Source organism: Plectropomus leopardus, chromosome 4 (assembly GCF_008729295.1).
Source record: "Plectropomus leopardus isolate mb chromosome 4, YSFRI_Pleo_2.0, whole genome shotgun sequence".
Classification (NCBI taxonomy): domain Eukaryota; kingdom Metazoa; phylum Chordata; class Actinopteri; order Perciformes; family Serranidae; genus Plectropomus; species Plectropomus leopardus.
The window spans coordinates 25,064,154-25,078,237 of record NC_056466.1 but is presented as its reverse complement, the minus strand read 5'-3'; the positions used below and the strand labels follow the sequence as shown (position 1 = coordinate 25,078,237).

At 38.8% G+C, this 14,084-nt stretch overlaps 1 protein-coding gene across 2 annotated transcripts in view; it reads left to right on the top strand.

The window, feature by feature from the left end:
- LOC121942392 (zeta-sarcoglycan) overlaps window positions 1-14,084 on the top strand; it is a 404,536-nt gene that overhangs the window by 377,371 nt on the left and 13,081 nt on the right. For both annotated transcript variants that reach the window (XM_042485586.1, XM_042485585.1), the window contains exon 7: window positions 3,561-3,684. In XM_042485586.1, coding sequence (XP_042341520.1) covers window positions 3,561-3,684 — 124 coding nt within the window. The remainder of the gene's footprint in view (window positions 1-3,560; window positions 3,685-14,084) is intronic.

Here is a 14,084-nt window from a genome sequence, read left to right as displayed (position 1 = left end):
ATATATTTATTCAAAATCAGTAAGAAAGTAAGTAAAGTAAGTAATAAATGAAAAGGCAGTGTGTTCTGTGTGGAGATGAACTCCAGCTGTTGTGTGTTGTTACGTCAGTTGTCTTAGGCTGTGCACTGACACATCTCGCTGCTTCTATAGGTCTTTCTCTTTCTGTCTCTCTTTCTCTCTCTCTCTCTACTACAGATGCAAAATAATAGCATAAAGAATAAGAATAGCAAGAATAGCAGGGTACGTTTTCCTATTTTCCTTTTCTCAAACTCTCTTTTAATCTCTTGTCTGTTTGTTTGTCTCTCTCTCTCTTTGTTTCTCTTGGTCTTAACCTCTGACTGCTGCAGCACACACTCTGTTTTTACAGATCAATAAGTCAAGGCCCAATGTGAAGCGCCTGCTTCCAACACTTATTATATCACTCGGATGCTCAGCACTGCACAGCGGCGAACCTTCCCTCACCTTTAATCCACCTCACCATTCCTCTACACTGCCAATGCCTTTACCTTCAACCTAAAATAAATACTGCAGTTAGCTCTGACAAACAGCAAACCCAGACTTGCTGACAGAGGAAATGGTTTGATTTGTAAAGGTCTTTCCATTACACCAAACAAAGCACGTGGCACATCGTATGTCATTTAGTGTGATACGCACTCAAAAACTCCCATTTTCATTGAAATAAGAGTAGCAATTTGGCGGGGTGAGATGACTTCATTTTGATGTAAACCAGCCTGCTTGAAGCGATTTTTTAAACCAAGTGACATATTAACTCGAGTAATCTGCTGCACTTCAGCTTGTTGCAATTAAATGAAAGAATAGGCTAAAATCCAATGCGTTTTGAATTAATGGAATTAACCCAGTCAATTAGTTGCTGTTTTTATTTTCTCTAAAATTACGCATTTTAAAAATGCAACACTACTAAATGGCTTCTCGAGTTGAATCGTATTTTGCAATAGAATGAAACAACCATCTAATAAAGGGTAAACATCCTGAAAGTGAAAACAGCTAAAAGGAGTGAAATTTAGCTAGAAATGTCTTTTAAAGGGCATGTTCATTACATGGGTGCAAGAAAACAACTGCTTAAAGGAGCTTTTTTTGTCTGATAATGTTTATTCCTTCAAATAAAAACCCTGAAATGTAGAATTATTCCTCACCAGCAGGCCTGTGAGGAGACTGTATATTTTCTCCATCCTGGAGACTCTAGTGAAGTGAAGGACATTTACAAAGGAAGTCTGGTACGATCACTACCAGCCAAAGTGCCTTTGGCCAAGGCACTGATGCTTGTTTATGTCTCTCTGTTGTTTGGCCACAGACTGGACGCACGTCATAAGTTCAGTTAATCTACCCTTTGGCTTAAATGCTTTATCCCTTCAACCTTTCAGTAGGGATTGGGAAACCAACCTTCTGAAGTGCCCTTGAGCAAAGCTCGCCTGGGAAAGTGCCCTCATAGCAAAGCATTTTTTTCTCATTTAATCTTTGTTGTGAGCGTGCTGTTTAATTTGTTATGCTCGCACTTCATAAATTGTAATTCTCTCTGCTTTGCCGAAAGCGCTCTTTATTTAATTTCACTTGCCAACATGCCCTTGAGCGAAGCACTGTGCTTATCTAACACCACCACGCTGTTTAATCATCTCATATTGTTTTCAACTTTGAGTCGCAGACTTAGCTACTGACCCCTTACGCTCCAAGGGGAGTGACACCAACCATAGCCACAGCACTTTGAAGCGGTACAGTAAAACACTTCTTTATTCTTCATATTCAGTCTTGTAGGTTTTCTCAAAGACGAAATAAAGAGTTACCGCACAGTTAGAAGTGAAACAAAAACTCAGCAATTCTCAAAGAAAGTGAGCATTTCAGGTCACTCCACATGCAACACAGTGATCGGAAGTTGAAGTGTTGCTTTCTTTTAATGTGCACCAAAGAATTCACCAAATAACTTTGTATTGCTGAGCCAGACACCCTGAAAGCTTCCCCCATGTCACTGAACACATCAGGAATCTGATTATTTACGCAGCTGTGGTCTAATATCAAAAAGTTTAATAAAATGATCAAAACTTTTTTATTTGTTATTTCTGAAAGTGGAACAGTAGCTGGTGGTCGGCGTGCTCCAGGTTTGCAGAAACAAATGGGGTGTGCACCCCACATGGGTTGATATCAAAACATATTTTAGCCACTTTCAAAAGGCTCCCCAAAAAAATCTACATCAGTCCAAATAGATGCCGTATTTACCACTTTACCTCACCATCACACACCCTTTTCCTTTATCACTACACTTCTAATCAGCCGCCAATCAGCTGTTTTTAGTCAGACAGTGCTGTTAGCAAACGTCACTCCATCCGACTGAAACAAAGCTTCAATTTGAAAACACTCTCAATACAGCATCCACTTAGATAAATTTTGTATTTAGAGGAAGGCTATTTTTTATGTGGCTGAGACATGTTTTGATATCAACCCCTCTCTACAGCATGGTAATGCTGAGGTGTGGAGTGCTTGCTCCCTCTGTTTTTACAAACCAGGAGCCAGTTTAACAGATAACAGTTTATCCTAAATTCCTCAATGTTTACAGATCCAGTCTTAAACCACCCAAACTGCTCACAACAGTTGGATATTTTGGAATCCAAATTTGGATGATTTCGGCTATGATTAAGTCAGTACGGAGAGCTGATTGATGTGTCAAGCAACATTCAAGCCTTCGCTAACGTTAGTTGGCATACAGCTCTTAACAGATACGAAAACTGACAGTTAAAATCTCAGCTTCAGTTCTCACTGAAGAATAGAAAATCCTTGTTGACCATTTCCTTCACCATCACGAGATTACACAGGGCGGTGCATTCATGCTCCCTCCAGCATGACAATCCTACTAATATTCTGTTGTGTGCAGAGCACCTCTGTTTACAAATCTTGTAGCAAGTCTGTGTTTGAGATTTGAGAAAAGAACAGCTGTGGATGTTCTTCTTTTGTGGGTGATGCAACCCAATTTCAAAATTGGTTAGGATTTTAAAACTCCTGTTGTCTGAGCCCGCCAAAACTGGCTTTCTATCCAACATTTCACTGCATGATTATACGCATGTCCTTTGTTGATTTTTGTGAAAGCTGCAGCGATTATGACAAACAGTGTTCACAGATGTCTTCATCATCAACCGTCCAAAACCAATCTTATTGAGGAATTTCAAGATGTACAATGTAAGAAAACAGCTCTCTTCAGAGATAAGTTGTGTATTCAAGGATCAGCATGTCCTTTAATGTTTTACTTCATGTAACTTCAGGGAGTTGTACACCACAGAGGTCTTAAATCAAGACTAACATTGAATTAGGGAGTCTTTATTTTTTTCTTTGTTTTATTAGCTCTACCAGAACAACCACTGTCCTGTGCTGCTTTTGATTAAGCAGCTGGGGGATTGAGAACCTTTCTCATACTCAACTCTTTATTGATCCTGTGCTAATAGTCTAATCGTAGCTGAAGCATCAGGCTAAAGCCACTCTTTTTGTTCATACTGTATGTCTCTGCAGGTGTGTTTCCACAGCTTCCAGCATAACTTAAGTGTGTTTTTCATTCGCAGGCTGGAGTCGCCGACTCGGACTCTGACCCTGGAGGCCCCCAGAGGGGTGGAGGTCAATGCTGGAGTGGGAGACTTTACAGCGTCCTGTAGGAAAGACCTCCTCTTGCAGTCCTCAGAGGGAGAGGTGAGTGCATTTTTGTCTCCGAGAGTCTCTGTGTGAAAATGTGTGTGAGGATGAAGTGATCGGTGTGTTTTTGTATGTCTGAAAATACAATTCATGTATGTGTGTGTTTGTGCTGTGATGTGTTTGTGAGAAAAATAGACAAAAATAGCTATGTTTATGTGTAAATACAAGGGACAACAAACACTGGCAAAACCACTGAGGTGTGTGTGTGTGTGTGTGTGTGTGTGTGTGTGTGTGTGTGTGTGTGTGTGTGTGTGTCTTTAGACTCGACGGCACTCTATAGTGTTGGGCCCGCTTCATTAAAGTACCTTATTAGGCTAATGAGCGTCATCAATCCAGGCGACCTTGTCCTCCTTTTCTCTCCTCTTCCTCTCATCCCTCCTTTTTTCCCCTCTTCTATTTGGGAGAAGTGACTTCATTAAAGCAGGTTTGATGAGGTTCCCTGTCAGTTGCTGCTGCTGTGTGTGTTTTTGTGTGTGTGTGTATCATTGTTAGCCTGCTATCTCACTGTCAAGCTCTTTGCATAGCAGTCTGCCACGTTGCGTGAGCACAGAAGCAGACTTAGCCATTATCCTTGTGTGTGTGTTTGTGTATGTGTGTGTGTCTGCGTGTGTGTGTGTATGTGTGTGCACACACGCATATCAGCCTGCCATGTTGCATGTTCGCTGGAGCATAGTGTGTCATTAACTCAGTAATTAACAGAAGAATGGCCCCCTCTCGTTCGTTGATCTCACTGTCATTGTCAGTCACACACATAAACACACACACACACCATCTTCTATCACAAAGCCCAACATGCATACACACACACACACACACACATACACACACAGATACCAGAGGTCTCCGAAAACAACAGTAAAAGTTTGGTGCTCCTCTTCTAAACTAATTTCTCATTTCCTCCCCTTTATCGCATTCTTTTTTTTTCCCTCCTCTCTGTCCCTGTTTCCCTCCTCCCTTCTTCTTCCCTCTCATTTCCTTATCTTGTTCCCGTCCACTGGACCTCACTTTTGAAAAGTACACAACTTGATCCATATGGCCAGACACTGGAGGTCTGAGTTAAAGCAAACAGAGGTTGCCAAACTCATGGGGCATGTCTGGCATATTGGTAACAAAATAATAAGACAGAGTGTCAGATATACAAAGATGCTGGACTTTTCAGATATATAATTAATATGTGCTGCCAGGCATAGTGGCAGTGGCAATATATTACAGAAAGTTTTGTAGAAAGCTTGGAAAAGTTTGATCCATAGAGATTCTTGTTTTAAATAAAATCAAATGTCTAGACAAAATCCAACCTCAAAAGATTACAAAAAATGTCTCCCTCAAGTCAAAGCAATTTTTATTGTGCAAAATATCAACTCATGTTCGATGAATCACTAGAGTTTATTTTTCTTTTACTCTGCCTACAGTGTGCTTTCATTACATATTACTGAATATCAAACTAGCTCAGATACAAATAATATGTCAGGTAAACAGATGGTGCAAGGGATCAGTCAGAGTTTTTTAGAGTTAGTAAACCTTAGACCCACATGCTTGGTAAAGTCAGTCTAACACATGATACATGCTAAAAGATTATTTGCAGAAGACGTGACAAGATTGGGGTCAGTACTATACTGAACTATGGAAATAGAAGCCATCCTTGTCATAACCTCCCCCACTTTCTATAAACACTAGAGCTACAACACGCACAGTACCAAATCCTACACTTTGCTAGCTAGCTAGTAGTACTTAGTAATACCGTACTAACCTCATCTGCTAGGACCAAACTGCAAAAATATGAGTTAAACCACCTGAACGAGACCCCATCAGCAACCAGCCTATTGTTTGCATTATAGTAGCAAAATTGTCAGGGCAGACAGCTAAGATGGACAGAGACAACGGCTCAGTGCCACAGCTTGTGCATATTTGAGAGAGATGAAAAGAGGGAAAGAGAAGGTGGAAGGTGGAATATTGCATGCAGTGTTTCTGTAAGTTAATAATAACTTACTCTAAACACTGCTCTGGCACTTTGTCACACATGAATGTCACAAGCACAGCCTCAGCTTGTTACTACAATACTTCAACATTGCTTCCAGTGTTTCAGAGTTTATTTTTTTATTTCTTCAAATCAAATTTTATGTACTTGGGGATTTTTTTAATCATATGAATTTGGCTGGAAAGTTTATAAAACATATTTCAATGGTACGACAAACTCAGAATATATATACTGTTGTTTACCTTGACTTTAAGGTCTTATTTAGATATTTTTTACCGTGAGGTTAATGTTAAATGCAAAACCGTGATAGCATTTGAGTAAAAGCAAAAAGACTCACCACTGAAATAGTAATAAGATCTTTCTTTTTCTTCCATCTTTTGCAAGGAAGTACTCCAGGACCTTGAGGCTGTGTTTTTTTTTTTTTAATTAACTGGATGATATCCACAGTTTTATGGTTTTAAAAGCACAACAGTCTCTCATCCCGTAAATACGTTTGAGGGATGTCAAAGATAGCCAAAAGGTCAGCATATCTCAGTCTAACATCAAAATATACCTGCAGTACAAGCAGTCCGTCAAAGACTGCCAACGGGGCTATGACTAAGGGAATAAAATGAATAATTTGAGAGAGCAATTTTGAGGGGGCAATTTACTAAATTGAGGCAACAAATCTTCTAACCTAGTGCAATGGGATAGACTCCTGCTCACTGCAGCTATTGACAAGATAAACCATGGAGAAAATTAATAAATTGATGAGTTTATAATTTAAAGGTACAAATTACTGAGTAATTGAATTTTCCCCCTGACAGCAACAGACTCTGTGTCAACCATAGCTTCATTACTGGTAGTGGGCTAGGTGGTTAACCCTTTAAAACCTGGATCAACATCACTTTTGTTGTGCGACCAAATATTTCAATCCTGAGCAAACTGGTGTAATTTCTTTCACAGCAAGAGGGAAAACAAATTTTCCGCAAATTGCCAGAAATTAGTAGATTTATAAAACTACTATTAGAAAAAAACTAGGGGAATGTGTCATGGGAAAAAAGAAAAAAAAGCTAGGGGAAATCTATAAAAAAAATAATAATTATAATAATGAAAAGCATGACATATAAGAGTGAAATGAAAAGGAAATTGCTTTTTGAGTTATTCTAGATTTGTTTTCTTTTTTCAGGTCATTTCCATGTTTTTGTGTTGTTGCTTTTTTTCTTTCTTTCCCTTTAACCTTTGTCTTTTTGCTAATTTATAGGCGATTTCCTTGTACTTATCACTAATTTCTTGCTAATGTTTGGGCCATTTCTTCGCAAGTTGTCTTTTTCCAATGTCTCTAAAGGAAATCAAGCCAATTTTCTCAGGTTTCAAAGGGTTAAATAGCATTCAAAAGTATAACAATTCCAAGGCTAGTCATTGAATGGGCACTGACTTCCAGTAAAACAATTTTGAAGGCAGATAGATGTGACTGTTCTGATGCCAGTTGTTTTAACATCCTCTTCTTTTGGGGGATGTCATGCACTTCCCTGATGGAGGGCAGCCACGCAGTCACCTGCTCAGCAGTGCATACGACATGTTAGAGTGTGTCCTTGAGCCGAGCACACCGGGTGCCATTGTCAGAGAGGGACTGAGGCAGTTGTAATAATTTATGTTGTGGATTTTAACCTTCTTACATTGTGGCATGTGTGTGTCATATTGTTATGGCTGTATTTGAGTGTCAAGGCGCAAGGCTCAAGGCTCTAGCCCACCATGTCCCTCATTCTCCAACGTTCCCCTATTACCTGTCTTCTTGTCATATCTCTCTCCCATGTTTCCCTATTTTCTACTTTCTTCCCTGACTCGTCTCACTCACTCACATCTGTCACCATCATCCTTTGTATTCTTCTCTTTGTTCATTTGTTTTTTTGTTGTTTTTTTTACTTTCTTCTTCTACATCTTCTTCTCATCCTCCACCTCCCTCCTTTCCCTCTCAGCCTCTCAGTCCTTCATCTCTAAGTAACCCAGCCTATCTAATTAACTTTCCACTGCCAGGGTTATACATCACTGTGGCTGTCACTTCCCTGGGAAAGGGGAGGGGAGGGAGGATTATAATTTTTACCTCTTTTCTGTCTTCTCTTCTTTCTCTCTCACTCATATATTCTTTTGTCTCTTTCTGTTATTTGTTCATCCATTATCTTTGTCTCTTACCCTCTCTCACTCTCTCTCTTTCTGTCATCCCTGCATAAATAGATGTCTCCTTATTGATGGTGAACAATAGCATGAAGCAGGGTGTAACAAGGATTGTGGTGTGGGTCCTTGGCTAGGCTTGAAAAAATGAAAGAACAACCTTGTCAGTATATACTATGGTACCCGTTTGCCAGATATCCAGATAAAAACAGCTCACTCAGCTCACTGAGGTAAAGCTTAGTGAGTGCCACAGAAAGCCCTATCAGTGTGTGTAAATGTGTTCAGAAAGGCTCAAATTCTCCAAATAATTAGAATGTCCCAGAAAGAAAAAGTGTGTGAGCTCAAGAATTCTATTGATGTGATTAACTAATCAAACCAGCAGATTCAATTAAGACTTGATGTGAAACTTTCTCCTAAACAGCAAAGAGTGAAAGCTCTGTCAAGCTGCACCAACCAATAAAAGCCTTTTAAGACACCCAACAAAAAAAAGTGCACTCAGCGTGCAGATAACCACCGGTCGCCCGCCTGAGCTGATCATGGCCACTCTAGACAATTCAGTTCCACAGCACCTTTCAGAAATATCTCGGAAGTTAATAAAAATCTGAGCTGCAGCACGTTGCACAGAGCCGATCAAGTTCTCCTGCTAACAGGCACTGTATGTGAGATATAGATACAATGTAATCATGAGAATGAATACGTTTTTAATAACTCCATGCTCCAAGCCAAATCATCATTGATGATTACATCATTTATAACTGGACTTTAAATAGTATTACTTTGTCTCGTTGCCTGTAGGCTACAGCACAACAAAGTAGGAAATGGGGTTGCAAATTGTAAGCACTGTCCCGACTGATTATTGGTAAACTATCAATCGATCAATCATTATTTGAAAAAAAAAAACAACATAAAAACTTTCCTTATTTTGATCAATACCAACTGGATTTTTTTCTTAAATCAAAGCTCACAGCAACATATTGCTTACAATTTGACGGCATTGCATATCTTATCAGTTGATTGATTAAATCTCACATGTTCAATTAAATTCTTAACAACTGATTAATTGAGTGTCAATTAATTGTTATATCCCTAGTAGGAAATGTCAATAAACACAACTAAAATAAAAAATAAAAAAAAAAATTAACCATTTAACTACATACCTCCGTTACTTATAGGAGTAGCACAAATGTCAAGGTAAAATGACCAAATCAACAAAATATGCAAGTCTAGAAATTTGCCAAGCAAAACGATCCACTGCAGAAATGCTCCTGGTGTGGTTTTACACTGCATGGTGGACGGAACAATACCACATCACAACTGCAACTCTTGAAAAGATCAAACTTTTTCATGGAGGTCAGTTTTTGAGCAACAGCAAAGATCAAAATGTGGCCTGCCACGGACATCAAGGGTTGTTGTTGTAAGTCAGACTGATTTCCAGAAAACTCTGGCCAGTTAGGAGGAGTCAGGAGTCAGCAGTGGATGATGGTACAAAACAATTTTAAAAAACTTTTAAAAATTGTGAATCATTGCAGCCAAAAAAGGGCCTTGAGCATATCAACAATCATAAATGCATGCAATGTTAGTGTGATTGGCCCAGTTATGTTTGATCAGCTGCAGACAGACAGATACACACACTCACTTAAACGCACACACACACTACCAAACTCATGATCCCATAGGCTCACGCCTGGCAGAGATAATAAGAGGAATATATTTACTTTGTTTGGCACCACCTCAAATGAATATTGAAACAAAAGTTTTCTAAATTAAGTTATAAATCATTGCCAGTTGGATGAACTGCTATTCAAAACTTTTATTGAGAGTTGCATTTAAACATATAATTCAACCAGAACATATTCTCTCGCACTTTAAAGATCACTTCAGAATTCCTCATTTTGTTCAGTTTGTCATTAGAAACTAAAATAATTGACATCTTCTCACCTTTTGAAAGAACACTAAGTGACTCAAAGGTTGTTCTCAGGAGTTTGACTTTCCTCTCTCACTTTTCTATGCAAAAAACACCCATAAATTGCAAACTCATTTAACTTTAACTGTTTTTTCATCAATTTTTTGTCAAGACCTTGATTTTCTGCCCCTGCAACCATTCTTATTCATATGCTTACTTATGGGTATAGCAGAATTTCTAAAATACCAAGAAGATGCTGTGTCCACACAAACAGCAGCTCCAGGTTACACTATTTGCATATTATGTTTATGGCTGTAATTGTGCACTTTATGTGCAGATGATTGTCATCAAAATTGTTGCTTATGTCTGTTAAATATACTGTATATCTATATTAAACCAATTGAATAGATTTGTTTTTATATGCCCTAATGAAGACTGTAAGTTTCAGTCTAACCACTCACTCTTTTTGGGTCGTTTTCTGTCCTTGGATCCACGGAGCACCTGTTTTTGAAACTTCTTAGGGAGGTAAAGACAGTCAGATAGGTGAAGAGACAGACAGACATGAAGAGACAGGAGAAGAAGCAACTTGAAGGGCAGATACTGTAAATCAGTGCAACAAATACAAACTGGCAGACATAAAGTCAAAACTTTTGAATTATGTTTCTACTTTATTCGTTTTTTCTCCCATCCGTCTACAGACCCTGTCTCTTTGTTGGCTCTTCTTTAGAAATCTCAATATACCCCAAAACCATTTTATGACAGTAGTGCCTAATGACGCAATGTCTAGCACAGTCTCGTCATCAGGCAGTCCATTTTATCAGGGTCCATTTTATATGAGGACACGTTTTATCTGCTAGCTTAGAGACACACATTTGATTGCTGCCATTTTCGTGGATTTAACTCCAAGGCAAATTTTTCTCCTGACATTTATAAAAAAATATATTATAGTAATCTGAGACAAATTTCTACAGATTTCTATATATTATTTGCCCCTTGCAAATTTAAAGACTGGTTTAGACTATATGTTGAAGAGCTGGGAAAATGAACCCACAGTTTACTTATTGCTCAGATCTGCATGCATCACATGCTAGTTCATTTCCCTGCACAGTTCATTATACTTTCTAATGAATAACATTTTTTTTTAGGCGGGAATTGTGAACATTCAGTTTCAAGTTGTTGTGTTTGTAATTCAAAGACAATGTCAAAGACTATTTTGTGGTTTAATTGTCCAGCAGCAACTTCTCTCATCTAATATTATATTTTTAGCTGGTGAAGATTTTAAAACTATTGGCTGATCATCATACAGTCTAGAGCATCATCCTGCCAACTTTTCCAGCTTAAGCAGATGATTTATAAAGTTTGTTGTGATGGCTGTCCAGGTCATAAAGGTTGTGGGAGCTATCCAATGGTGCTTGCTTTTGTCAAACACTTCAAAGGTGGGCAGAAATACCACTGCTAACTCTAAAGTAAGTGTTGTTGTTGCCTAATTGCAAAACATTTTCTTATTATCTTTAATATCTGATGATTTGCCGACTTCTGATTACTTTAAATGGTTGTCATGTTCATCAAAATTACCAGGCGATACATACCATTCCCAGCAAGGGTATATGCCGTCTGTCCACTGCAAGTTTATACTTCTTTTGCCTGTCAAAGTCAACATTTAGTGTGAAATTGAGTATATTGAATTGGTTGGTCATAAACACATAAAAATGATGTGATCTTGTAAAACTTATCACCCACAGTCTGCAAGGAAGTATCACATCTCCATCTACCAACCCAGCCTGTTAATAAACAGCACAAAAATACCTACCCACATCCCTAAAAAGGCCAGCTTAGCCAAATAGTGCTCCTTTTCATCCATTCTCATACAAGCTTTCCCCCGACCGCTGACACCATCAAATGAACAGAGGAGAGCGGATGAAGGGAGGATCGGATGAGTAGGAGGTGGAGGAGGATGGCAGAAAATAGATGTTTCTGTCGATTTTGCGGGAGAAAATAAAGGCGTGCAGGACAGCGAGGCTTAAAGCCAAATCAATGTTGTCAGCAGCTGGCACTTAAGAAGGGGCCATTAAAGTTTAAAAAGTTTGGAAAGCAGCGCTGGAATTAGGGCCAAATGGGTTAGAGGTAGGGGAGCGCTGGCTTCCATTAAAATCAAAGCCAACGAGAGCTGACAGATCCTCTCAGGATTCCTGCAGTCCTCCTGGCTTTTTTTTTTTTATCAACTCCCTTCCTCTCTTTCTCCATCTCTCTTTCTATCCTACATTAATTTACCATCTTTCTTTCTTGTCCATCCATTTTCTTCTCTCTCCAAGTTTGTTCGCCCTCTCCCTTGCCTCTGTACTCGTCCCTTTGTTGATTATTTCTACGTTAACTTTCCATCAATCTATCGCTTCTCCTACTCGTCTCATGATATGCGCTTTATGCAACCGCAGCTCTAGTCAGCAACTTTTTGTGCATCACTCATTCTCATCCTCTCTCTGTTTGTATACTGGAGACATTTGGCCTAGCTCACCATTCATTTCAATAGACAACTCCTTAGAGAATAGACGCCCCCGCAAAACTTAAACATTGGAACCTACATTTACTAAACATGAGACATGTTCAAGTTGGCTGGCTAAATTCACTAAAGTAAACTTTTATTTCCACTGACAGCTCTGAGTAACTGTTGGATTGTAGCCTTATTATTAAACAGGATCCTTGTCATAGGGTTAGAAATCTAACAAACTTCTCCTTAATACACTTATAGTGTCAGAAAGACTACATGTGCAGTCAAGTGGAAAGGTCCAATGCAGCAGGATAAACTAGAGCACCAATTAGCGTGCAAAATGCTTACATTTTGATGTTTGTTTGCTGTTTGTTGAGGAGCAGACAGCACAGAAATGCTCTCTGGGGAGTGATACACAACACATTCAGCAAATACTGTCTAAATGCCCTCGAGTAGGGCACATAAGTGGCATTTTTTTCTGGTTTTAAAGGGAAGCTCCTGCGTGCAACTGTAAATCATGAGTATTTATGCAGGCCAGCGATGATTCTGTCACTTTTTGATGACACCACATGTCTGGAGGATACTAGTTAATACTTTGGTTGACAGTGATGGGGAAATCCACTGCTAACAGAGCTATATATAGTCAAAAACATGCATTTTCCCCAAATGCACATGTGCAGAATTTTTTGGTAGCTTTCCTCAAGGTGGTATTATGGCATACAGAGGTATTTATAAATCCCAGAGTTATGATTTTCAATACCATCAACGACACAGACGCCCCTTTCTATGAAAGTTATACAGAGATGCTGTATCAAGACAATGTATTGTAGTACACAGCATGCACCACTAGTGGTAAGAAAGGACTAGTAAAAAATGCCTCTGTCCCTGTTTGGGATATTGCCACACATCACTTTATGTTAAGATGACTTCTTTCAACAACAATACAGTTTATTGGCCACATGATTTTATTCAACACATCATCTCAGTTCAGCTCACTGAAGTGTTGGTATCTGCCATGGCAAAAAGTGTCATTGTGCCCTCTTCCAAGAAGGATGCTTATTTCCTATCAATTCATTATTCTATCCACCATAAGAGTTTAAATCCAGAAAGACTTCACTAAGTAGGGTAATGGCATATTAGTATTGTAGATTAGACAATGACATCTTCGTCATATACCATACACCTCGATTAATGTCAGGAAGGTATAAGGAATGAAAAAATAGATAATGTCAGGAAGGTATAAGGTATGAAGAAAATAGATACTACCTAAGCCTAGTACTGGGTGTTGATTCATCTATACTTCCTTGATATTCAAAATTAGATATGCCAGTTTCAAAGGTTATAAACATCATTGCGGTTATGCGTCTCTAATGTTGGCATAGATACAGTTAATAGATGACACTATAGGGCAGACTCAAAACACTAACAAATGGGGTAACTATGGAGGAGGTCAGAATAATGTACCTTTTAATGGAGGCTGTGTTGTCGAGGCCATTAAATAATTTGTGACGTGGATGGAGAATTCTTTTCACTATATAACCAATTTTTGTTGCATTTTGCCATTTTTTTGAATGTCTTTATTGTTTCTTATAGTCACATCTCACTTGAAATACAGTACACTTTCCAGCGGCATCTGTTCATATTCATAAGATCCAAAAAAAATTAAAAAAAAAAAAAACAGGCACAAATATGGACGAGTGTACAGACAGAAGCCTCCATTCATGTCCTTACACATAACTAACTATGCACATAAATGGCCCCTTGGCTGTTAAGGGGCCTGTTGAACAAAAACAAGAGGTGTAGGTGCTCATGTGTAACCCATGTGACTTTTCCCTCTTTCTCTCTCTCTGCACTGTGTTCTGGGTTGGTATATCAATGCAACA